Source organism: Diabrotica virgifera, chromosome 1, assembly GCF_917563875.1.
Source record: "Diabrotica virgifera virgifera chromosome 1, PGI_DIABVI_V3a".
Taxonomy (NCBI): Eukaryota; Metazoa; Arthropoda; class Insecta; order Coleoptera; family Chrysomelidae; genus Diabrotica; species Diabrotica virgifera.
Genome location: NC_065443.1, coordinates 313,305,007 through 313,332,227, shown reverse-complemented (window position 1 = coordinate 313,332,227; position 27,221 = coordinate 313,305,007). Strand labels below are relative to the sequence as shown.

Genomic DNA, 27,221 nt, shown 5'->3' with positions numbered 1-27,221 from the left:
TTAGAGATCTTGATGGTGAACATATACAGAATCTTCTTTGATTTTATTTATTACTAACTGACTCGCCTAATAGTTAGAGAGATAGAAGCGGAATTTGTGCGTGATAAGTAATATGGAAAAACTATAGGGGGATACGTTGAATTAGTTGTGTACATGACTTTCCTCAACGGCCGGAAACTAGAGTGGAGGACAAGGGTAGTTGTAAGTTTTTATTATTTTTTTTGTGACGCTCATGATCGAGATAGTGCACCAAAATTTGGTAATAAGTAGGTAATGACGTAACTAAGTAAAATCTCCAGGGGCGGAACGCTGTATTATTTTTTTTGTGATGTAGCACAACACTTGTCCCCCACGCTGCGTTCCACCCCTGAAAATGATACTTAGTAATTAATGTCATGATCTACTTATTCCTAAATTTTGGTGCATCTCCATCACGAACGTCAAAAAACCACTTATATTTTTACACTCACCCTTGACTACCACCCCTTTGTACCCCAAGCAGCGTTCCGCCCTGGAGATTTTACATAGTTACGTCATGACCTACTTACTCCAAAATTTTGGTGCACTATATCAATCACGAGCGTCACAAAAAAAATAATTAAAACCGCGACTTTGACCCTTTATAACTACCCTCGTCCCCCACTCTGGTTTCTGGCTCTGGGAATTTTACTTAGTTATATCATGATCTACTTATTCCCAAATTTCGGTGCACTATCTCAATCACAAACGTCGCAAAAAACCCGATATATTTTTTATATTCACCCCTACCCCCACCCCTTTGTCGGCCACGCAGCTTTCCGCCCCTAGAGATTTTACTTAGTTACGTCATGACCTACTTATTGACCACTCTGGTTTCCGGCCGTTGGGGAAAGTTATGTACACAACTAATTCAACATATCCCCGTATAGTTTTCCCATATTACTTATCGCGCACAAAATCTGCTCCTAGCTCTTAGACTATAACTTCGTACCGCCATAGAACTAAATAATTTTTAAAAGTTAAATAACTAAAAATTACCAAAAAACCTAAAAAATATTCAAAAATATTGTGTATACTTTTTTGTGATAACAAATATTTTTTTGTGGTGCATGCGTAAATAATTATCACAGGTTGGTTGTACCAACACAGAAACCTTCGTGGACTCATGAACAACAACTTTGCTTAAGATCATCACATGATCAAATGCATAGTTTATGATTCTACAAGGTACACACAGACAAACATTAATTTTTATTAAGAGGTAAATATTTATTAGATCTTTATGGGGGTTGGTAATAGAAAAGTGAAAATTTAGTGTTGCATTTGTCTTTTGGTTACACATCGTATGAAATTAAAAAAAAGTTTGTCCAAAAATATAAAAAAAAATGTCGAGGGAACAACCCTCCTTTTTAATTAGGTTGGTTGTACCAACTCAGAAACCTTCACGATTGTTACTTAAAATGTTGTTCATTTTCTTTATTAAAGTTGTCCTGTGTTAAATGTTTTGCTCGGATAGCTTTGCTGAAAATAATTGTGGATCGCTCGTTAGTATCTCCTTCTTTCTCCATATCAATTTTTTAATTAAACAGTGTCAATTATTTTTTATGGTCGAGTACGGTAATTCAAGCGATAAGGTTGAATTTGTGTTCGAGCGAGCTAATTACGGTTAGATACAAAAACGTTTGGTGTTTGGTGTTTTTGAAAATGACTAAAAGTGAAAAAACTGTCCCACCAGATAGAGGAAAACAAAATATAGATGAAAACAACACGGAAATGATTACCGACGAAGAAAGAAATAGGAACAAGAGAAAAGGAGAGGAAAATAATCAGGTAGAAACAGAAAATAATAACAAACCTAGTAATAGCCAAATGGGGTAAGTACAGTTAATACTAATATATCTGAAACGCCAATAAATTGTTATTCTTCTTCGGATGCCGGTCCGTATTATGTATTCGTGCAGAATAACCACGGCAGTATCGGAAGGCTTCACCGTATCGGATCAGCGAGGTTGATTATGGGAGCGGTCCCAGAAATTAAAAATATTATTTTTTTAGAATGGATGTGGTAGGTATTAACAAAATCAAAGTTGAATTAAATTCTTACAGTAGCGCTAATTTATTAATAAAATCAGAAAAGTTGAAAGAAAAAGGATACGAGGCGTATGTACCCACATTTTTACCCAAAAAAAGGAGTCATTAAACAAGTTAATATTGAATTATCAGAATCTGAATTAGGCCAGATCATTAAACCTAAATTTGGAAATAATTTTGAAGTTTTATATGTAAAACGAATGAAAAGAAAAAATGGTGAACAAGAAATCATTACACCGACAATTATAGTTACATTTAAAGGACAAATGATACCGTCACAAGTAATTATAGAACAACTTATTTATGATGTAGAAATGTATATTCCAAGGGTCGTTCAATGCAATCGATGCCTACGGTACAACCACGTTGCTGGCCAGTGCAGATTAAGGGTGAGATGCGTATTTTGTGGAGGTGAACATGAAGCCGATGATTGTGACCAAAACGAGGAACCAAAATGTGTTCTATGTGGTGGAAATCATGCAGCAAAGGACAGAAAAACTGTAATGAATTTTCAAAACAAAAATCGGTTAAGAAAATGATAACCAAAAACATTTCATACACAGAAGCTAAAGATAAATACGAAAACAGCTACCTAACCGTAGCCAACAATAAACGAGACAGTCCATACTATACAGCGGTCATAAATAAAAAAAGGCGTATTGAAAACAATAACAATAGATCAGGATATTCAGAAGAACATAAAAAATTTATTGAAATTCCAAGGTCATCAGCTTCAGTGGAATTTGAACAATATACAAGCATACCAAATTATAGATGCCAGGCCGAAGGTACACAAAATATAAAGGACTTTATAAGAAAGTATAAAAGACTCAAGAAATAAAGGACTTTATGTTACACATGATAAAGAATATTTTACAAAAATACTTTCAAGTTTCACCAGATCAAAAATTGTTAGAATCACTTAAAATAGATGTAAATCAGAGTCTTATATCGCAGTTTTCTTAGTTTTACAATATAATACTAGATCTATAGTTCATAATAAGGGAAGCATAGAAACATTTCTGTTAAACAAAAATATTTCCTTAGCTATTTTATGTGAAACTTGGTTAAAAAAAATATAAATTTTCTATTAGTAATTTTAATATTTTTAGACATGATAGAGAGGATGGATTTGCTGGCTCTGCCATATTACTAAAAAAATTATATGCATTCAGTAAAACTTAACCTTTTTTTAGGATAAATGACTTAATGTGTGTGTCTATTAAAATATATTCAAAATTAAGTATTATTAAAACACAATTAGTAAAAATACTCAAATTAATATATGTTCCATATATGCTAAACCAAATTTCAAAATAGGTGAAAGGGACTGGACTAAATTTTTTGAAAGTCTAGAAAAACCTTTTATTGTGGCAGGTGATTTTAATTGCCACCATAGTGTGTGGGGTTGCGGAAGGAATGACGTAGCTGGTAATAATTAACTCGCGGCAATAGAAAATACCAATTTAGTAATTCTTAATATTGGAGAGGAAACTTTGATTTCTACTCCATAGCAAGTTCATAAATCAGCAGTAGATATAACACTTTGCTCTAATGGAATTGCTACACTTTGTAATTGGAGAGTTGAACAAGTCTCTTTAGGGTCTGATCATTTACCTATTATAATTGATATATTTAATAACATAAACGTAGATAAAAATGTAACAAATAATCAAAAATATAATTTTAATAAAGCAGATTGGATGTTGTTTTCTCATATAGTAGAAAAAAAAAACAAAATAAAAACTGATAAAATTTCTTATGATCAATTTATTGCATATATATAAGTACTTAATGCAGCTGATTTCGCTATCCCATTAAAGAAAACAATAACCAACGCTAAATTTAATAAACATTGGTGAAACCAAGAGTGTACAAATATGATTAACTTGAGAAACGAAGCTCTTTTACGTTTAAAAAGAAATACAAACATAACAAACTTAATAGAATTAAGTAAGATAGAAGCACAGACAAAAAAAATTATAAAACAAAGTAAAAGAGCTTCGTTTAAAGATTTTTGTGCTACAAAACTGAATAGAAACACTCCATTAACCTTAATATGGAGTCATCTTAAAAAGTTGAAAAATACCTATAAAGAACCTGTCAGCAAGATAACTGAAGGCGACTGGAACGAAGTCTTCCTAGATAGAATAGCGCCAGCTTGGGCTGAGGAGGATTTAGAACATATATGGAGATTAAACGATGAGAGGCAAAAAAATCACAAAGAAGACACTTTGTTAAAGTATTTCACCTTAATGGAATTGGAGGATAATCTAAGTTCCCGTAAAAATTCTTCTCCCGGGTTAGACGGTATATACTATAATATGCTGTCTAACTTGCCCAAAAACTGTAAACACATTTTGCTAGATATCCTTAACTCAGTTTGGGAAACTCAAGATTACCCAAGCAGTTGGAAGAGGTACGTAGTGGTTCCAATCCAGAAACAAAATAAAGAACCCCATTTACCAGATTCATACAAAGGAATCTCACTAGCATCATGTGTTTTAAAAACTTTGGAACGCATGATAAAAAGAAGATTAGAATCTTGGTTAGAAATTAATAAGAAGCTCCCACAGTATCAGTTTGGCTTTCGCAGGGGACACTCCACAATGGAAAATATAGGACACTTAATAACAGATATCAGCACCTCCTTTTCAAATTCTAAATCAGTGGTTGGTCTCTTTATAGATGTAGAAAGTACCTATGACAATGTAAACCTAAAAATTTTATATAATCAGATGAAAAATATCGGTCTTAATATTGATTTTGCTAAACGAATTATAAAATTATACAGTAACAGAACAATATCATTAAGAATAGGGAATAAAATAATAGGTGAAAGAAAAGTTAACATCGGTATTCCACAAGGCAGTATTTTAAGTCCCACACTATATTTGATATATACAGCCGAAACCGAAAGCAAAGTTTAAAACTATGTCAAAATATTAGAATACGCAGATGATATCATAATTTACAAAGACCAATGCGAAATCCCCTTCGGTTGCAATATGGTAGAGAAAGCGTATAGTGAATTAAAAAGCTGGTGCAATTACATAGGTTTAAATATCTCCAGTCAAAAGACAAGGCTATGTATATTCTCCAGAAAACGGCAGGTACCGAATTCAGTAACAATCAAAGATATTACTTTTCAAGTACAACCATCGATTAAACATCTTGGAAATATTTTAGATAGGAAGTTGCTATGTAAAGAACATATAGAACACATAGTAACAAAAACAGAAAAGGGCGTAAATGTATTAAGAGCAGTAAATGGTTGTAACTGGGGAGCAGATCCTAACATTTCTCTTCTGTTGTATAAATCATACATTAGATCCATATTAGACTACGGTTCTATATTCTATTCATAAGCTGCGAAACACCATCTTCACAAACTCGACTGCATAGTAACTAAAAGTTAAAAAAAAATGCATTGGTGCCATGATGAGTACACCAAATTCTAATTTAATGATTGAACGCTGCGAACCACCTCTGGAGTTAAGAAGAAAATACTTAACCGAAAATTTCTATGGAAAATTGTTTCTGGAAAAAGTAATTTAATAAAAAAATTCATCAACTTTTTATATTAGATCTTACCAGTACATACTGGAGAAGTAAAAAATCTTTATTAATATTAGAAGCTTACAACCAATATTTGAGTATTAAAGAATTACTACATACTACAGATATATTACCATATTTTGAACTAAATTCAAAAGATATTATTAACATTGAACCAATTTTCTTTAGGGATTATTCTCAATTTCCTCAGCTCATTCGAAACCAATTATTTGTATCAGATGTTAATGATCAAGTACTTAACAGTTATCAGTTATATACTGATGCCTCAAAAAAAGATAATAGAGTAACGTGTGCAGTTTGGGATCCAAGTATCGAATATAGAGTAAGAAAAAGATTAAATGAACATTTCTCAATATACTCCGCAGAATTGACAGCTATTTTTGAGGCATTATTATATATAGAAACTAACTGCCCTCAAGAAAATTTCATTATTTTTTCTGAAGCGCCCTAGAAAAATTAAATAAACTCCACAAGAAAACCAATTTAAATTATATTAAACTAAATATTTCCAAAAAAATTATGGAATTAACGAACAGTGGAAAACGCATAAAACTAGCATGGATTAAAGCGCACTGCGGTTTAAAACATAATGAAATAGTCGACAACTTAGCAAAAGGGGCTATAAATATAAATTACATTAGCAATTATAAATGTACCCCTTCAGATTTAAACATATTTTCAAAAAACCAAGTGAAGAAGGAATGGGAAAGTTGGTATAGTGAACGTCACAAGGGAAAATTTTATAAAAATTTACAAAGTGCTATTCTTTCGTCTACTTGGTTCAAAGAGGGCATTTTCGAAAAAGCATTCGTCAAAACGATGTGTAGATTAAGATTTAATCACATTTTGGTTCCATCACATCTTTTTAAAATTAAATTAAGGCAAGATCCCTTATGTGATTGCGGAGAAATAGGAACAACGGAACATATGATCTTAAATTGTAACACCATACAGGATAAGGTACAACATTTAAATTATGAATTGAATAAATTCAAATGTATTAAAAATCCATACAATCTTTCCCAATTACTTATATCTAAAGATATAAAAGTATATAAAACGCTGTATAAACACATTTGTAATATAGGTTTAAAATTGTAAAATATATGTATATATGTATTTGGGAAAAAAGAATAATAAAAAAAATAGAATAAAAAAATAGAAATAAAAAAATAGAATAAAAAAATTGAATTATATAAAAAAAAATAAAAAAAAAATTAAAAAAGATACTTATATCAATAGGTAGAAGTTATCCATCTGAAAGGTTGACTTGTGGATACTTTTGGCTCCAATTGATAAAAACAAATATATACATAAAAAAATATATAAAAACAAACACCTTTTGTTAACCACAAAAAAAAAATGAAAAAGAAATTATAAAGTGCAGCAATTCATAAGCTCTAAATATAAAAACTGGTTAGTTTTTTTTTATTATTTATTATTTTTTATTTATTGTCGGTCTTGGTATCATAACCATTTGTAAATAAATTTAAATAAGTTCCCATTAGTAGAAAATTTGTTATTCGAATGTTGTTTTTTTTTTCCATTAATTGACCCATCAAGATTAAAGTATGTTCAGGGCAAAATTTAACGACGCCCAAGTGTTAACTTTACGTCTGATGGACTGACCATCAGGAGGACGACCAATTCACACAAGTTCAGATTTTTACAGAAGTGGACCTGATGGCAAGCAACATTCTTGATTCAGAAACATTAGAAACTGAAAATAATCAGAAGAGTGGAAGAGTAATGCTTGTAAATAAACGCTCTCACCTTGCGTAATGTACGGCAGCAAAAGAAGAAAAATATGGTAATTTTTTTGTAAAATATACGAAAGTGTTTAATTTGACGTTGCTTTGTAAATATTTAAAAAAATCAAAAGTGATTTTTATAAGTATATCAAACACATTACCATTGTTTAAAGAAAGATTAATACACAATGTGATTTTTTTTTCAAGAATATTGGGATTACTTTCTAGCAGGTTCTAAAACTGCGAACACGATTTGACCATGGCGGAGAAAAATAAGCAAGAATATACAAAAGAACAACTTGAAACACTTTTAAGGACTCATGAAGCCGCATGCAATAATGGTATGTACCTAATCCATATCTAGCACTGATATCACTAGTAGTATGCCCTTTTTGGTTCATTTTTAGATAAAGACTGCATTAGTTTTTTAAAAATATTTTTAAAAAATATATCCTTGAATGAAAAATCCGACATTTTTTCTTCTTTTTCTTCTTTAGTGCCTTATCGAAACCAGATAATCAAGGATCATCAAGGTTATCATGGTTTTGTTAACCGTTTTTCTAAACAGTTCAGTGGGAGTCATTCCAAACCATTGTCTAACGCTTTTGAGTCACGAGATATGGCAGAATTTTGGTCTCCTTTGGCCAAATACTTTGTCTGCATGCCGTTGAACCATTCCCCATCTTGAAGTTTGAGTTTAGGTAGATCTTTTTCTTTTCTTATGCGCTCTAGGACTTAGACGTTGGTGACGTAGTCCATATAAGATATCTTTAATATCCTCCTGTAGATTCACATTTAGAAAGCTTCGATCTTCTTTTCAGTGGCTTGCGTCAAAGTCCAGGCTTCGATTTCGTATACTAACACCGTGACTCCTCACTAATTCCAGTTGATCTAAACTCAGGTCACTGTAGCGAAGCAAGGATCTTATATTGGTAAATGTGGACGGCAAAATTTCAATCCTGGACCTGTCTGGATCCTGGATTTCTTAAGTAAATAATACTATTTACAAATATTTTATATATCAACGCATATATTACTTTTAAAATATTTCAATAGCTTTTTGTACGACTTTCCTCCAGGTATCCTGTTTCTCTACCTTGTTTTTCGAATCTGTTATCTCTTCATTGTAAATTTAATCATCAATCATCATCAACCAGCACTTATTTGTTGAATGTTGAACATAGGTCTGCTCTAGATATTTCCATCTTCTTCTGTTCTGCTATTCAATTGGTCACAATTATTTTGAGGTCGTCGGTCCATCACTTTGGGGGTCTTCCCCCGCTTAATTTGAAATTTAATATCAACGATATATTTGAAAAAACAAGGAAAAATTTCAGAAATTTAAATCTATTATTAAAGCTAATATTTTCCAATCTTAGGACCAACTATTGGAAAAAGGCACATTCAAATTGTACTAGCATCTTGTATAACTCTCCTTAACTATGCCATCAGAATTAGTATGTCCGTTATCATAGTTGCTATGACAGATTCTACTGCCAATAAAAATAAAGATATTCCGGTAAGTAAGAAGTCAGCGTACATCTTCAAATAGAAACTAGGGTGCTTAAAAATATGCAAGAAAGAAAATGATAAAACATTAATGCTCAGCGTTTCTTAATATTCTTTTGAAGCTTTTAATATTTTTTAATACTTTTTCGATGCCGGTTTTTTAATGAATTGCTAAAACTTTTTTAATACTACTTAAAGGATTTCAATGCTTCTAGAGTTTGTAGTGTTTTTAAAATATGGACTGATAATCTAAAATCCATGGTTGTATATGGTCGTTTACATTCAGCTCCTGAGCCAGTTGAATTTTGAATTACTAAAGACCAAGTCACGATGCAAAATGCGGAAAGTTGTGGTCTCTCAAAAGCTGAGTTCTTGTAAGCGACGTAACTAAAATTTATAACATTATTAACGCTTAGAAATCATTTTTGTTCTGAGGGATTTGACTGTAACAGTATCAATCTTTAACATATTTTTGTCACTTTGACACTTTTACGTTTTTTATGTTTTAGATCTTTGCTGTCTTTTAAACCATATTAACATGGTTGTTGTCTTTATAAATATTTCGACACTTGTTATAGATTTTAATAAACTTTATTTTCAGTAGTAATTGCACAAGAGCTCTGAAATTATTGAATTTTTCCCGAGTGACACTTTGACAGTTTTAATTTCACGAGCCCAAGGCGAATGAAATTATGTCAAAATGTCACGAGAGCAAAAATTCTATATTAATTTCAGAGGTCCAGTGCAATTTGTTGCGATTATTTCATGAATAAAACTGTTCAAAACCAAAATTTTATTCTAATTTATTTATGTAAGTACAATTAAACACACAGTTTTTATAAATATTTGACGATTGAAAGTCATCTTTTTATAATTTTTAAAACATTAATTGTCATTAATGTCACTGAATGTATTTTTCGTAGCAACGAAGGGCATCTGACGTAATATACTTAACGACGGGAGATTATCAAAAATTATCGATTTAATTCAGATTTCTGTAGCTTTCTATTGGTCAGAACCTCCTATGAATGAAATAATCAGTAGTAATTGCACAAGAGCTCTGAAATTATTGAATTTTTCCCGAGTGACACTTTGACAGTTTTAATTTTACGAGCTGAAGGCGAGTGAAATTATGTCAAAGTGTCACGAGAGCAAAAATTCTATATTAATTTCAGAGGTCGAGTGCAGTTTGTTGCGATTATTTCATGAATAAAACTGTTCAAAACCAAAATTTTATTGTAATTTATTTATGTAAGTACCATTAAACACACAGTTTTTGTAAATATTTGACGATTGAAAGTCATCACTTTTATAATTTTTAAAACATTAATTGTCATTAATGTCACTGAATGTATTTTTTCGTAGCAACGAAGGGCATCTGACGTAATATACTTAACGACGGGAGATTATAAAAAATTATCGATTTAATTCAGATTTCTGTAGCTTTCTATTGGTCAGAATCTCCTATGAATGAAATAATCAACGATATCTTACAAAAAACAAAAATAAAATATACATAATAAATTACTTTTACATGTTAAAGGCATATTTTAAATATAATGTCTTTCTTGCTTATTGTTAGGTTTAGAAAATTAGATCTTTATGTATTTATTGTTTTAAATCTCGTTGCAATGTTGCATTTGTTTAATTTTTTCCTAACTTTCCAGAAAAACTAAAACATCAAACAAAGAGTTATATAATTGTGCTTTATTTAAAAAAAATTGGTAAAAACTAAACTTCTAAATAAACACTTTCAGAATAATATCAACCTTTAAATAATTATTTTAGACATACAACTGGACTGATAAAAGCTTAGTAGTATCTTCTTTCCTATGGGGATACGTGATTCCCCAAGTTGCAGCAGGTTATTTAGCTACTATGCACGGAGCCAAATGGTTTCTTGCTGGATCTTTAATAGCAAGTTCAACCTTAGGGTTGCTCGTACCCATAGCTGCTGCTACATTTGGATCCAAAGGACTCATGGCCATACGAATGTTGCAGGGACTGTCTCAAGGAGTTATGTTCCCTTCAATTCACGTGTTTCTGAGTAGATGGGTGCCGATTAATGAAAGAAGTAGATTGGGAACTTTACCATATGTAGGTAAGTGTTCATTATATGTAGTTATTCAACGAGATACTAATCATCAAAACAATCTAAATTAAGACTGTATAAACTGTAAATGTCAATTATTCGCCCAGTTATTACATATTGAAGTGAAACATGGACTATCCATCAGCGGGAAATAAATAAGCTGCTGGTATTTGAAAGGAAGGTTCTTCTGAGGATATGATATTTGGCTCTCAAGAAGATGAATTAATAGGACAGTGAAGAAGGTTCCGCAATACCTAATTGGGACTCTATATTACATTACATAATCTTTATTTCTTTTACCGTCTGACGCCTTTATCGAAAATCAAATTTTACATTTTTGAAATAAATATAAATTCCTATATCTACACACAGCATAACTAAAATCTAAAAATAAATTATAACACTTTTATTGTCTTTTATCGTGAGGCTGCAGTATAAATTCTTCTCCATTCTCTTCTGTTTTTTGTCAAAGTTTTTGCTTACCTGAAGTCTATATTTCTTTTCGTTAAAGCCTTCTCTATGGCGTTTTTCCATGTTAGCTGAGGTCTGCCTCTTTCTATTTTGCCTTGCGCCTTACACTCCCGGACTATTTTGAGAAGTCTCTCATTTGGCATTCGATTCAAGTGGCCAAACTATCGCAGCTGATTTTCGTCAACTATCCAGAACTGCTTTTGTTTTCAAGCGCTTCATGATTCCCTCGTTTCTTATACTATCCCTCCTGGAGACTCCAAGTACTCTCCTTAGGTATTTCATCTCCACAGCTTGTACTCTTGAAGCATTTCGTTGGTTTATTATCCATGATTCGCTGCTATAGGTTAGCGTCGGCACGTAGATGGAATTAAAGACCTTCAACTTAATCTGTCTGTGGGACTCTATATGGAACTGAAAACATCGTCAGACATCTAAAAGCTAACCGAATAATATGGAAAAAACATGTGGTAAGATCAGAGAAAGATACACTGTTAAAGAAAGTGTTTTTTTGAGAAACCAGAAACCAGAAAAAGATGGAAGGATGATATTGAAGTCGATCGATTTAGGATTGAGGTACAACAATATGAAATATCCGAAAAAGGCGCCAAGAAGATAAAGCTGGAGTATTTCGGAGATATAATTAGAGGTCCCAAATAAATATAGGTTTCTACAAAATAATACAGGTAAAAGAGCAGGCAAACGTAGTACAGGACGAAGAACCGAAGAAGAACCTCATAGTTGAAGAACTTGCGAAATTGGTATGATGTGATACAAGAATGTTATTTAGGGTGGTAGAGAATAAAATTAAAATAGCTATGATGGTAACCAACGTTCTGAAAGAACATGGTACATGAAGAAGAAGAATGGAAAATGGAAGCGCAAAATGGTCGAAGATAGAGGGCTTTAGTAGATGCAGCGAAGACTAACCTCGAGTTGTAAAGCTAGTTAAGAAGTAGTAATCATCTAACCACGAGTTACGAATGCAGAAGTGTTAAGAAGGCTGCAAAAAGATTGCGAAGTGATAAAGAACATCAACAAGAAAGCTGGAATATTTGGGTCACATTACTAGAGGTGCGAAATATGAGATATTAAGGCTCATAATGCAGGGAAGAATTAAGGGGAAAAGATCCATAGGTAGAAGAAGAATTTTCTGGCTGAGAAACTTAAGAGAGTGGTATAGTTTCAGCTCAGTAGATATTTTCAGAGCATCCGCCAATAAGGTACGGATAGCTGTGATGATAGCAAACCTCCGATAGCAGAAAAAACTACAAGAAGAAGAAGATTCATCTATTTTTTGACTTTGTTATAAATATTTGGTATTTGCCTATATTCAAAGAAATTAAAAATAATTTTTTATATGTTATTTTCTGTTTAAGGTTCTCCTGTAGGTACTGTTGGTTCAATGCTGTTGACTGGCTTAATTGCATCTAGCTGGTACGGTTGGCCTATGGCAGTTTATTTTTTTAGTAGTCTGGGTCTATGTGTGGGCTTAGTATTTGCTTATTTCGGATGTAGCGAGCCTAGTATACATTCCACCATAACTGAAGAAGAGAAAAATTATATATTAAATAATTTATCTGGAACTGAGTCTACTGTAGAGAAAGAAGAGGTAAGTAATAATACACAAGGAAAAACAGACAGCTCTTGAAACAGTTTCAGTGTCGACGCGTGACTTTTTCTAAAGTGTTACCAAAATTAGACGTAAAAAAATCTTATTTAAAAAAATTATTTTGAACATCCCAAATATAAGTTTTTGTTTTCAATCCTGTGGGATAAAATTAAACAAATCACTATTCCCAAATTATAGATATGTATGTGATTATGTATAATATGTAACAGGTATAACAATAAATATGAAACAAACTAAACATATTATTCTACCATAAAATTAACATAAAAAATGAACAAGTAGGAAAAAGAACAGATTTTGAAAACTATTGTTTATATTTTAATTCTGCCATTTTCAATAATATCATTTTTTTCTTCAAAATTATATATATAAAAAATATATATACAAGGAGAATTACTTTTCAAGTAGTTGATCAATTACGCAATACGCAGCAACGCACTTTTCCATGTTTAAATGCACGCACACTGTAATCTGTAATAGGTACTAAAGCAACGTTACCTATTTAGTCCAGAAAGCCACTGCGCATCCGCTAGGAAAAATATTCTGATTCGGATTTTTTGCACAATCTTACTCAAAAAGGACTCCTTTTAACAAATTTGCATGTTGCCAGGACCAAAAGGTGGTCAAAAATTTATTAAACGTTTTTTTCCTTTTGTTTCTAAAATTATTTTTTTGCATGGAAAAAAGTTTTTTTATGTTTTTTGGATCATTCCAAACAGAAAAGGTCTTTAGTGACTTTTGTCTAAAAATGATAGTTTTTGACACATAAGCGATTAAAAATTGAAAAATTGCGAAATCGGCCATTTTTAACCATCAAAAACTATGTGAAAAACTGAAAATTTAAATGTTGCTAAGATAGGTAGATATTCTTTAAACATCAATTGATGAAATTCCGGAGTTTTTTGCAATACAATATTCAAAACTCCTTTGTTTCTTAATTGCTAATCAAGCGTGCGCGACACTATTTTCCACCGACAGTATGGTGCAAATGAAAGGAATAAATTCGTTATTTCGTAAACCGGCGACTTTAAGGAAAAATCCCGAAACAGGTCGATTTTTATTTTTAAGTTATGACATTGTGGCATATATGGTATACTAGTGACGTTATCCATCTGGACGTGATGAGAGAATTGCAGAGCCTTTCAAATGAGCTACCACACGACCCCTATTCTCATTTAAAAAAAATCATCGATTATGTCATCACGCCCAGACGGATGACGTCACTAGTATACCATATATGCCACAATACCATAACTTAAAAATAAAAATCGACCTATTTCGGGATTTTTCCTTAAGGTCGCCGGTTTACGAAATAACGAATTTATTCCTTTCATTTGCACCATACTGTCGGTGGAAAATAGTGTCGCGCACGCTTGATTAGCAATTAAAAAACAAAGGAGTTTTGAATATTGTATTGCAAAAAACTCCGGGATTTCATCAATCGATGTTTAAAGAACCTACCTTGGCAACATTCAAATTTTCAGTTTTTCACATAGTTTTTGAGGGTTAAAAATGGCCGATTTCGCCATTTTTTAATTTTTAATCGCTTATATGTCAAATAGTATCATTTTAGAGATAAGTCACTAAAGACCTTTTCTGTTTGGAATGATCCAAAAAACCTAAAAAAACTTTTTTCCATGAAAAAAAAATAATTTTAGGGAAAAAACAAAAAAAAAAACGCTTAAAAAATTTTTGACCACCTTTTGGTCCTGGCAACATGCAAATTTGTTAAAAGGAGTCCTTTTTGAGTAAGATTGTGCAAAAAATCCGAATCAGAATATTTTTCCTAGCGGATGCGCAGTGGCTTTCTGGAATAATTACATATATCCTCAAAATGGTTACAATACTGATATACACAGCTTGCCCGCGCGCCGTCTCTAGAGTCGTCGCTCCTTCAAAATTTTCAGAAACGAGCTATTTAGTCCTGCGCGATAGCGAAGTTCCTCCTTCCTCTAGCGTTACCACTGCCAGAATTGGTATACAGCATATAATAACGTGCAATGGATTCCATAGATAAGGGGATGGGGATTCACATACCTCGCCAATATTTTCGTGCGTCTAGTTGGCTATTTACTGAATTAGGTAGATACTATTAACAAATATTTCTATATATATATCGGGTGTTCTACAGCATTCGCCGTTTCCCGCATCCTATTCGCCATGCTTTTCGGTCACGAATATCTTCCTCGTTGAGTTGTCTACTGTTCATTGCTTTCTCTACATCTTGTATCCATGTTCTCTTCGGTCTGCCTCTTTTTCTTCTCTCGGGTGGTACATACTGGATCATTTTCTTGGGCCATCTTGTTGGTCTCATTCTCTGGACATGCCCGTACCATATTAATCTTTTTTGTTCTATTCTGTCTATAATATCCTTTTCTACTTCCATTCTTTCTTTTATTTCTTCGTTTGGGATATGCTGCAGTTTAGATATTCTGCAGCTTCTTCTAAGCGCGTCCATTTCTAAAGCTTGAAGTCTTTTATTTTGTCGGTCTTTTACTTCCCACACTTCCGAGTTGTACAGGACAATTCCTTCCACGATAGTTTGGTAGATTTTTTTCTTTGTCTGATTCTGCAGTCCTGTACTCCACCAAATGCCATTTAGCTGTTTTATAGCTTTTCTTCCTTGGCTTATTCGATATTCTATATCTTGATCGCATGTGGAGTTTTTGTCAAAAATTGAACCTAGATATTTAAATTCATCACATCCTTTTATGTATTCCCCTTCTAATTCTAAGTCTTCAGTATCACCTCCGACTACAAGGTATTCAGTTTTCTCCATGCTCATTTCCAAACCCCATTTTTGGTACTCCTCTTTCAATTTTCTAATCATTTTTCTAAACAAATAATAAATTTTAAACAAATATTTCTGTTGGTAAAAAATATAAATAAAATTATTTCATAGTAGTCATAAAATATTTATTTGCAAGATTTTTAACTGTTACCAATGGTAGCAGTGGTTACATGGACGCTTCTCCAGTGAACAGTTTATTAGTGAAGATATTATTTAGTTAGAAAAAGTGCTCATAGATAGAAAGAAAAATAAAATGAAACATTCTGGTTTCATTTTAAAATATAAGAACGTGATAAAAAGATAGAAAACCTAGTGTAAAGGATAAAAAAATAAATTACTTTATCTGCTTTTAGGTAGCACCTGTACCTTGGACAGAAATACTGACTTCTTTACCATTCTGGGCACTTCTTCTCGCACAAATTGGATGGAGCTGGAGCAATTGGACGTTACTGCTAGAAACACCAATTTACATGAACCACGTAATGAAATTTGATTTAAAGTCGGTAAGTAGGTATATTTGCTCATTTTATTTATGTTACCCCTATACTTAAATGTCTCTTCAAAGCTATTCACGCCGCTTTTAAAACATGCTTTTAAGAAGGCAAATCTGAACGAGTATGGTTTCAACATATTATGAAGAGAAGCTCAGTCCAAATATATCAGGCTTCCTTAGAGGTCGGACTAACTAATACGAACAAGACGCAAATAACGACTAATCTTGTGCTAAATTGTAATTTTGTTGTTGATGGAAGTGCTATTTAGCAGATTGCATCTTATAAGTACCTGCTTACATTCGGTTGGGCAGAGAAAACTAGACATGTGACTCCCACTTCGCATAGAATTAGCCTGGGCAGTGCTTGGTAAATTAAACTATGCATTTAAATTTGACTTATCCATATGCCTCAAAGGAACATCTTTGAATAGTGTGTTTTACTTGTGCTCACTTATAGAGCGGAAAAATTAACACACAAAAAAAGTAGCAAACAAGATTCGCGTGACTGAGAGGTCTACGAAGACCCAGATGTTGGGTGGCTTTCTGAGAGACCGAATCCCAAACGAAGAAATATGTCGTACAACAAAAACAGTATATGCTATCAAAAGAATCGCATCGCTAAAGTGGAATTGGGCAGGACACGTCGCCATATTATCCGACAACCGATTGATAAAAATTATGATCGAGTGGAGGCCACCACGAGAAGCACTACGGAACAGAGTACGTCCATCAACTAGATGAACTGATGACCTTTAGCGTATTGTCAGTAACTGGATACAAGTCGCACAAGACAAAGACATAATGGAAATAGCTGAGAGTGACCTATGTCCAGCAATGGATGTGTACAGGTTGATGATGATGAAGTGATGATCTTTAGCCTATTGTCAGTAACTGGATACAAGTCGCACAAGACAGAGACATATGGAAATAGCTGAGAGTGACCTATGTCCAGCAGTGGATGTGTATGTTAATGATGATGTAGAACTTATCAATTTGACATTCTTACTGTCTAAGCGATTTTCCAGATTCAAGGCCGGCATGTTTTTGTCTTTCAGTCTGTCTTCGGTTTTAGCTATAGATGACGAGTTCTTAAAGAAGATGAAATATATCATGTAGTAGTGTCAACGAAGACATAGTTTTAGAGAGAAAGACTTACTAATCTATTTTATTAATTATACAATCGATCTATTTCCAGAGACATGTTAACCGTAGACAACGCATACTGAGTAAAAAAGCGTAACGCGCGGCAGTCGATCGGTGGTCTATCTATCTCTTTTTACTAAGCGATTCCGCTCATACGACGGACAAAGATGGCTAGACCACTTAAAATGAATATTGACCAATGGCGTCATTCATATCGGCGTTACACCTCGATGCACAGAGCGGCCCAAAACTAGCCTAATCTACAGGTTATTAAATCTATGTCTATTTCAGAACAGTGTATTGTCTTCTCTTCCGTATATTGCCGAAGCAGCATCAGCAATATGTTACAGCATAGTGGCAGATTACCTTATAAAAAATAAAATATTTGATATTGGCCGGACTCGAAAACTTATGAACGGCATTGGTGAGTTCTAATTTTATTATGATACCCACTATAACTCCTCTTATAACCTATAACTACTCTTCTACAACAATACTTTGAAATATTACAAGTTAGGAGAGGTGACACATATTGGGGGAAAAAGGTGGCATAGAATCATAGAAAGTATACAAGTAGATACTAAGGATTTCCACAGATTTCGCTGTATGTATTTCTTCCTTCACTCAATCGTTCTTTCAGTTCTTTCTGTTTTACCAGTCCCTTACCTGCAGATGTCTTCTTTCCATTGCTTCGTTCATTTCATCTCTGAAAGATTTTCGGAGTCTGCCTTTCTTCATTCTTCCTATCGGGCTCCACTGTGTTGTTCTGTTTATTCAACGTTTTTTGTCTGCTCTTCCGACATATCCATATTAGTTTAATCTCTTCTGTTGTATTATTAGTTTTGCGGTATCTCCTCTGATTTTTTGGTACTTATATTCTGTAATCATCTGTGACTCCCGTTCTTAACCATTAGAGCCTTCCTGATTTTTCTTCTTTAATATTTCTTCGCACTCATTGTCGAACCAGTCATTCCTTTTCTCTACATATTTTCTTCCTAGCACTGTATTTGCTGTGTTTTCTATACTTCTTCGTATATTTTCCCAGTCTGTTTCAATGTTTTCATTTTCTATATTTTCCAATAGTTGTTTTTCCATTTCTTTTTGATATTGCAGTTTCTTTGTTTTTAACTCTTCTATTCTCCATCTTTTCCTTTTGTTTTCTTTTTTCTCCATATCTATCACTCTTAGCTTAAGCTTTGATATTACAAGGAAGTGATCAGATCCCACATCCGCGCCTCGATATGACCTTACATCTTGGATCATTCTTATTCTCTTTTTATTTATTAGAACATGGTCAATTTGATTTCCTGTATTTCTTCCTGGAATAAATCATGTTATTTTATGCTCTAGCTTGTGCCGAAATTTAGTACTTGCTATAAACATATTCATATCTGTTGCTAGATTGCCCATTCTTGTCCCATTTTCATTTGTTGTTTCATGTGCGCTTTCTTTCCCTGCTACCGATCTCCAATATTCCTCTTTACCCATCTTTGCATTGAAGTCTCCTAGAATTATTAGCGTGTCATGATTTTCAATTTCCTCACAGAGCCTTTCTAGAGCTTCATAAAAATCATCCTTCTCTTGATCATCGGCTTGTTCTGTGGGTGCATAGATATTTATCATCGAGATATTAGCAGCTTTATTCTTTATCATTAAATAAGATATTCTTCCATTTACTTTTTTAAACTCTAATACATATTCTCTCCATCTTCTACTTATCATAAAGCCTGTTCCATTTCTACCTTGTATATTTTCTCCTCCGTAGTACATTGTGTAATTTTGCTTGTCGATCCTGCCTTCTCCCTTCCACCTCAATTCTTGCAATGCTATTATGTCTATATTATAATCTCTCATTGCTGTTGCTACTTCTTTCATTTTGCTTATGGCTAGCATATTGTTTATATTCCACGTTCCTATATTTATTATACCTCTCAATTTTCTATTTCTACTAGTTTTCGGTGCTCTCTTATTCGTTTTCCGTATCCACGCCTCGTCATTATCCTATACATCCACCCTTTGACCATCTCTTGCTAGTTTTTTGAGTCTGTTTTAGTAAATTTCCTTTGTTGTTCATTTACCCTATCACTCTCTGGGGATCGTTCACTTGTAGAGCGTTTGTAGTATTTTTCTTTTTGTTCTTGTTCTTCTTTGTTATAGTTTTCCACTGTATAGCTCTTGTCATTTACAATTAATTTATTTTGTCTGAGATATGCTCGTTTTCCGTTTTCTCTTGCTTCTCTGAGATATGGTAGCAGTATTCTTCTTTCTTCTTGCACCTTTTTTGGGAAGTCATCAATACCCAAATATCATTGTCTTTTAACTTTTTATTTATGTCTTCTATGCCAACACATACAATATTATTTCTTCTTATTTCTTTTTCTACTATATCTAGCCTTTTTTCTTAATTATTTATTATTTCCTTTAATTTTTGATTTTCCCTTTTGAGACCTATTATTATTTCCGAATTTTTATCCATTTTTCCTCCATCGTTGTTATCTAGTCTATTCTAAGTTAATTATCATTCTTCTTTTAATCTCTATGTTATTTATTCTATCTATTCTTGTTACTTTGCAGCCTCTCCTTATATAGGAACTCCGTCTATTTTGCCCTTATTTCGTTTTTGGATTTTATACTTATTATCCAATTTTCACACCCATAAGTCAGGAAACTTCTTCTTACAGCGTTATATATTCTTCTTTTTGTTTTTATACTGATGGTCTTATCCCAGGGTAAACCGGGTTCAATTTTCGTATATAGTCTCTTGTTTGTCCTAGTCCATTTTTTATATCTTCTTCTCTTGTTCGTTTGGTTGATGTTTTGAAACCTAAATACTTGTACTTGTCGGTTTCTTTTATCAGTTTAACTTTGTCTATTTCTGTATGTTTTATTTCTGTATGCCCTGTTGGTAGGTACTCAGTTCTCTTTAGGTTTATTTCCATCCCATTCTTTGTATATTCCTGTTCCAGTTTTCTCATCATATCATAAAGCTGATCATTATTTGGTAGTCAGCAAAAGTGATCTAAGTATAATAAGTACGTTAAAATAAAATCATTTAATCTTGACCAGATCTTCTTATGAAACTTCTTGAGCCGATTGTAATTATAAAAAATCCTCTTACGCCTGGTTGCACCAACAAATCTTAAGCTTAAGACGTGTTTTAAGCTCAACTTATGAAACATACGCGTTGCACCATTGAGTCTTAGATCAATTTTCAGCTTGCCACAATGGATTGTCACGCAGATTGCTTAAATAAAAATCGAAAATTATGGTGCAACGTAAGTGAGACTTAGGGTAAGAATAGAACAAGTAGGTCGAGGTAGATGCTACTAGTTAAGTCGCGGTCGATGTCGACAGCACATGTCATAGCAAGTAGGTCACCTGCGCTGTCAGTCGAGCTAGAATCACTATCAAGTGAAGTAGTTTAATGAAATTTGAATGATGAAAAGACTGTGCTTTTGCGATGTTGTGTCAGTCAAGTGATGATAGTGATGAAATGTCAGCTGTAAATAATCAGATTCTCCTTCATATTTCAAAAATTTACTGAATTTAATTACTTTAAAAATTCAAAAATAGACTGAATACAAAAAAGGGATTATATTAAAAGTATCAACTCAGATAGCGCAGGTAATGATGACTTGGCTTCGAACGGACCAATCATAGGGAAGCATCCTTGTAGGCCGCGCAGTAAACATCCATGTAAAACAAACTATTTTTATTTTAAAAAGCATCGATGTAAACCTCCTGAATGGCATCGCGCTAAACCTGCACCGCGACTTACCTGCTCTGTTCTCTTCCATTCACTACAAAGTGTTTGTTTTACATGGATGTCGACATCGACCACGACCTTCACCTCCACCTCCACCGCGACCCACTAGTTCTGTTGTTACCCTTAAGGCGGCTTTATCTATAAGCTGAGCTGGGCTAAGCTGGAGCTTAAGATTTGTTGGTGCAAGTAGGCATTAGACTATTTTTACAAAAAAATGTTTACTAATGATAATAAATTTTCAGGATTAATTCTTCCAAGTATTGCTCTAGTGGTTTTAGCTAACTGCAAGTCCAGTGATGCTTACTTAGCAGTTGCAATGCTAGTTTTGATCGGGTTAACAGGAAGCTCTACAAGAAGTGGTTACAATATAAATCAGATAGATTTATCACCAAATTATGCTGGTATTTTGATGGGAATTTGTAATGGAACCAGCGCTGGGGTATCTGCGTTTGGTCCAGTCATGATACAGTTGTTAGTCAAGGATGAGGTATAGTATTTGAATGTTTCCAATAGTTACTAAGGCGGGTCGATAAGTACTTAGTCTACAAAAGACAAACAAATACTTTTGAAAAAGTTGTGATTTATTTCTGAACGTAATCTTCATTTAGCTCGAGATACTTGACCCAATAATGCTCTAACTTCTGTAACCCGTCCGAAAAATACGTTTTCTCGAAGTCTCCGTAATACACCAGAGCGCAATCCACCTTAAATAACTTCCTCTGATCTTACCACATGGTTTGCCCATCTTATCTTAGCTTTTATATCTCTTACGATGTTTTCAATACCATACAGTCATCGATTCAGCTTTGCGGCGCCTTCTCCACTCTTCTGTCAATTCATCTCTTTGAGGGCCAAATATTATTCTGAGAACTTTCCTTCCAAACACCAGCAGCTTATTTTTTTCCGGCTGATGTAGAGTCTATGTTTCACTCCTATATGTAACAATTGGGCGAATAATTAACATAGAGTCTTAATTTAGATTTACTTTTTAGTAGCTTAGATCTTAATAATGATGATAGGGAGTATAATGCTCTGTTCCACGCAGTTATTCTTTCTGAGATCTCTTTTTATATGTGGTTGTTATCTGTATTACTGCCCCTAGATATTTAAACTCCGAAGTTGTGGTCATTAATAGTTATGTTCTGCCTAACTCTTGGTCTTGGATTTTTGGTTACCTTCATGTTTTCCGTCTTCTCTTCATTTATTCGAAGGCCCAGACTAAATGTTCCTTCCACTAGTTGTGAAAACATTTCTCTCACGCCTCTTGTAGAATGAGCGACTGCACCTAGATCATCAGCAAAGGCCAACAATAGTCACTTTAAAACACAAAAATTAAAAGTAATTCAGGTACATGTATTGAGAGCCACAATTAATCCTTCAAAGAGCCACATGTGGCTCGCGAGCCACAGTTTGGCCACCCCTGGTATATTGTGTGAAAATGGATATGTCACAAATATATTTCTAAGCAGCTGTTACTGTGATCTGCTAAAAATAATTTCTACATTTCAGAATGATCCAAAACAGTGGCGACATATCTTCTATATAGCAGCTCTTATCTCTGTATTGTTCTTCATATTTAACGCAGTTTTCGGTTCTGGATCTGTTCAGCCTTGGAATAACGGGAGCAAAAAATACAGAGGTAAGCTAATAACCTTTAAAAAAACTTTAACTTCGAAATAAAAACTTTTTTTGTAATTATTACAGGTATTTAATTAAAAATAAATTAAAATCCAAATAGATTGCAGTAGTTGTTCAGAACCAACGTTTTCGGACTTACCATCTTCAGTGAACATTGAAGTACTTGCGCTAATAGATACTCACAAAACGTAAAAGTGGTTAGGTTTAAATTGTGAACTACATACTTCTTCTTTTACTTAAGGTGCCTTCTCCATTACTGAAGGTTGGCTATAGCTACTAGACCAGGGCGGATCTGTAAAAATATTAGTACATTTGGACGTTGAGAGGTGACTCAAATTTTTTTGCAGAAATTGCTTGAAAATAAATCAAATAATAATATTTGAGTTATCCTCCCTCTCAAAAAGGTCCGGAACATTGTTTAAATAAACAAAATGTCAAAAAATTAAGGAAAAATTCGATTTTTTTCTTGGTTTTTTGATTATAACTTTAAAAGTATTCATTTCCGAGAAAAGTTGTACTGACATAAAAGTTGCGTAATTAAATTTCCTATAATATAGAATTAGTCAAAAATTTAAGAAATACTCACAATTGTTGAAAAATAGCAATAATTTAAAAAAAAACATACAAAAACAAGTATTCGCATTTTACGTTTTTCAACCATTTATGCTACACTTAGGACCTTCATATTTCACCTTGAAAAATTTTATGATACAGTAAAACAATACTGTAAATTTCATTAAGATCGGTTCAATAGATTTTGCAAAATAAATTTTGCAATCCAGCTTTCGTAAAAAAAATTCATTTTTTCAAAATGTTACAGGACTGAAAATAAAGCAGATAGCAAGTTGAAAATTTTTTTGCACATAGAAGTGTACTGTACCATTCATTTGCAATTTTGCAAAATTAAAATCGCTTAACACCACGGCGTCAGGAATTTTTTTAAATAAGCATTAATTATTGGTGCTACGCGCAGGACAGCGGATAGGTTGCTCTGATTGGGCATTTCAATGACCTTTTATAATGATTGATACATTTTAATTTTTATGACATTTTGATATAAATAAATAAATTTGTTTATTGCAAAATAAAAACACATACTCTATCCTTTGAAATAACACTTTTATTAGCAAAAACTTTCTTTGTTCATATATTTTAACTTAAATAATAAAAGTTTATTATTTTTAAACATATTCAATTGTTTAAACAATATTTCACAAACAATAATAAAATTAGTTTGATTTTTGTGGAATTAAAATATTAAAATACAACAAAATATAGAATAAGAAAGTAATATATTAGATAAAGATTAGAAGAAATTTTGGTGGAAATCAACCTGTGTGAATCAAACACAGCTGTCCTGCGCGTAGCACCAAAAATTATTGTTTATTTCAAAAATTTTCTGACGCCGTGGTAATTAATCGATTTTAATTTTGAAAATTGCAAATGAAAGGTAGAGTACATTTCTATAAGCAAAAAAAAATTCAACTTGCTATCTGCTTTACTTTCAGTCCTGTAACATTTTGAAAAAATGAATTTTTTTTGCGAAAGCTGTATTGCAAAATTTATTTTGCAAAATCTATTGAACCGATCTTAATGAAATTTACAGTATTGTTTTACTGTATTATAAAGTTTTTCAGGAAGAAATATCAAGCTCCTAAGTGTAGCATAAATGGTTGACATAAAAAGTTTTTTTCGCAATTATTGCTATTTTGCAACTAGGGTTACTATTTTTAAAATTTTTAACCAATTCTATATTGTAGTAAATTGAATTACGCAACTTTTATGTCAGTACAACTTTTCTCGGAAATGAATACTTTTAAAGTTATAATCAAAAAACAAAGAAAAAAATCGAATTTTTCCTTCAATTTTTTACATTTTGATTATTTAAACAATGTTCCGGACCTTTTTGAGAGGGAGGATAACTCAAATATTATTATTTGATTTATTTTCAAGCAATTTCTGCAAAAAAATTCGAGTCACCTCTCAACGTCCATCTCAAAACAGATCCGCCCTGGACTATACAGCAAATTGCTTTCTACCTTGAAATCTTAGTATCGAATGTGTGTCCATGCCTGTCCAGTCTCTTACGTTCTTCAGATAGGAGCATTTTCTTCTTCCTGGATCTCTTGTTCCTTCCACTTTCCCTTCCATTATGAGTCGTAAAAAAAGTTGTATCTTTCTCCTCTGTAAATATGTCCTAGATAACTCGTTTTTCTGTTTTTTAAAATATTTAGGAATTCTCTCTCAGTCCTCATTCTTCTCAGCACCTCGTTGTTGGTCACGTGCTCGGTCCAAGAGATCTTCAGCATCCTTCGAAAAACCCACATCTCAAAGGCTTCTATACGCCTCATACTTGTAATTCTGCGAGTCCATGTTTCCACTCTGTACAGCAATATGAAATAAATGAAGGTATTTACAAATTGATATCGGATATCCAACGATAAGGTAGAGTTTATTAGGAATTGTTTCATTTTTTGAAAAGCAGACCTAGCATACTCTATACCAGCACGTATTTCGACCTCGTGGTCAAGATCGTTTGTTAATTTGTTGTTTGGTACTGCATATTAAAAGTACTCGTACTCTCCTAGGGCTCCCCCAGGGCTCCGTACTTGCACCGCTGCTATTTAGTATGTATATAGCTGATATGCCCCCTACCAGATCTAAAAAATTTGGATATGCAGACGACTGGGCACTTGCAACTCAAAACTCCTTAATACAAAACTCCGAGGCAATCCTAACGGAAGATCTGGAACGCCTGGTTAAGTACTTTAAACAATGGAGACTTAAACCTAACCCCAAAAAAACCGAGGTTAGCTGTTTTCACCTGAACAACAATATGGCCCACACAAAACTTAAAGTGTACATTGATAACCAACTGCTCACGCACAACTATAATCCCAAGTACCTCGGCGTCACCCTGGAAGAACACTCTCCTTTAAGAAACATCTTGAGAACACCGCAGCAAAGCTGAGAACCCGTAACAACATCATACAGAAGCTTTGCGGGACTACATGGGGCTCAACAGCAAGTACACTTCGGTGTTCAGCCCTTGGACTCGTATACTCCGCAGCTGAATACTGCTCCCCTGTTTGGCTGAACAGCGTTCACACAAAAATTATAGATACTCAGCTCAATGTCGCCATGCGTCTCATATCTGGAACGATCAAGTCTACACCTGTGGAGTGGCTTCCACTACTGAGCCACATACCTCCACCTAACCTTCGTCGTCAGCATGCTCTGCTTAGAGAATTCCAAAAGCTGCTTAACAACCCGCAGTTACCTATACACACATATGTCGCCGACGCTAACTCACATCGATTGCGCTCCAGAAAACCTCCGACTAGAGATGCAATAAACTTGAGTTCCAACAATTTCCAAATGAACTCCCAGTGGAAGAACATGCAGAGCGACAGACCGAACCTAATAATGAGAAACACACCATGCATCACAGAAACTCCACCAGGTTTTGACCTCCCCCGAAAATCATGGTCAACTCTTAACAGGATAAGAACGGGTCATGGAGTCTGCGCAGATTCCCTTTATAAATGGAAAATGAGAACCTCTGCTGAGTGCGACTGCGGCGTCGAGAAACAGACCATCCAGCATATGATTGCCGAATGCCCTCGGAGAAAGTATGATGGAGATCCTCTGGACTTCGCCTCTGCAACACCAGCGTCGATTGAATATATTAATACATTAGATGTTAGACTATAACATATGTGTGATAATGTTGTGTATCAAATTGCCATACGCTAAATAAAAATAAATAGTACTCGTACTAAATTAAACGACACAAAGTCAATGAAAACGGATACAACTATCCGGGAACAGTATGTGTCCCTACTCGAAATAGTAATTACCTCTTGAGGTGTAATTACGACTCTAGAGATGTAATTACTAAGACGTCGATAAATCGTGTGTTATAATTTTTTTTATTTTCAGAAAAACATTCATCAAAAGCAGCCGAGGCCTATCCATAAGACACTCGAATATAACCTGAGAAGATAGAAAAAATAGTGATGGCTGAATGGTGTAGACAGAAAAAGTGACCTTTTTTTATATAAAACATTAAAACAGTGAATATTGATTGTCACCGAAATTTTAATATATGCCGAGATTCATCTTTCAACAAATAAATACTAATTTTTTGTTTTAATTTAAACTTAAATATACCCAAATATCCTAAAACATATAGGGCACTAGCAATTTCTCACTTAATATCCTAATACAAAGGGCATAGAAGTTAATCAAGATATATATGTCTGTTTTATTGACTATAAAAAAGCTG

The 27,221-nt window shown here is 33.4% G+C and overlaps 1 protein-coding gene across 3 annotated transcripts; it reads left to right on the top strand.

The window, feature by feature from the left end:
- Positions 1–1,834: 1,834 nt before the first annotated feature.
- LOC126886183 (putative inorganic phosphate cotransporter) lies at positions 1,835–27,089 on the top strand. Of its 3 annotated transcripts, XM_050653041.1 has the most exons (10): positions 1,835–1,853; positions 7,608–7,741; positions 8,780–8,919; positions 10,698–11,010; positions 12,849–13,081; positions 16,247–16,396; positions 17,821–17,953; positions 21,538–21,782; positions 22,805–22,934; positions 26,876–27,089. In XM_050653041.1, the coding sequence occupies exons 2-10, from the start codon at positions 7,660–7,662 to the stop codon at positions 26,911–26,913; spliced, it is 1,464 nt and encodes a 487-aa protein (XP_050508998.1). In that variant the 5' UTR covers positions 1,835–1,853; positions 7,608–7,659; the 3' UTR covers positions 26,914–27,089. The 3 variants fall into 3 exon arrangements, with proteins under 3 accessions (XP_050508998.1, XP_050509004.1, XP_050509011.1); XM_050653047.1 differs by lacking the exon at positions 1,835–1,853 and having other exon boundaries at positions 7,589–7,741; XM_050653054.1 differs by lacking the exons at positions 1,835–1,853; positions 8,780–8,919 and having other exon boundaries at positions 7,609–7,741.
- The last annotated feature ends 132 nt before the right edge of the window (positions 27,090–27,221 follow it).

What these genes read in the sequence shown, in the direction of transcription:
- LOC126886183 (XM_050653041.1), top strand. Translation starts at nt 7,660, where the DNA reads ATGGCGGAGAAAAATAAGCAAGAATATACAAAAGAACAACTTGAAACA. An exon ending in ATAAAAATAAAGATATTCCG is followed by an intron (nt 8,920 to 10,697) that starts GTAAGTAAGAAG and finishes TAATTATTTTAG; the next exon opens with ACATACAACTGGACTGATAA. An exon ending in AAAACTTATGAACGGCATTG is followed by an intron (nt 17,954 to 21,537) that starts GTGAGTTCTAAT and finishes ATAAATTTTCAG; the next exon opens with GATTAATTCTTCCAAGTATT.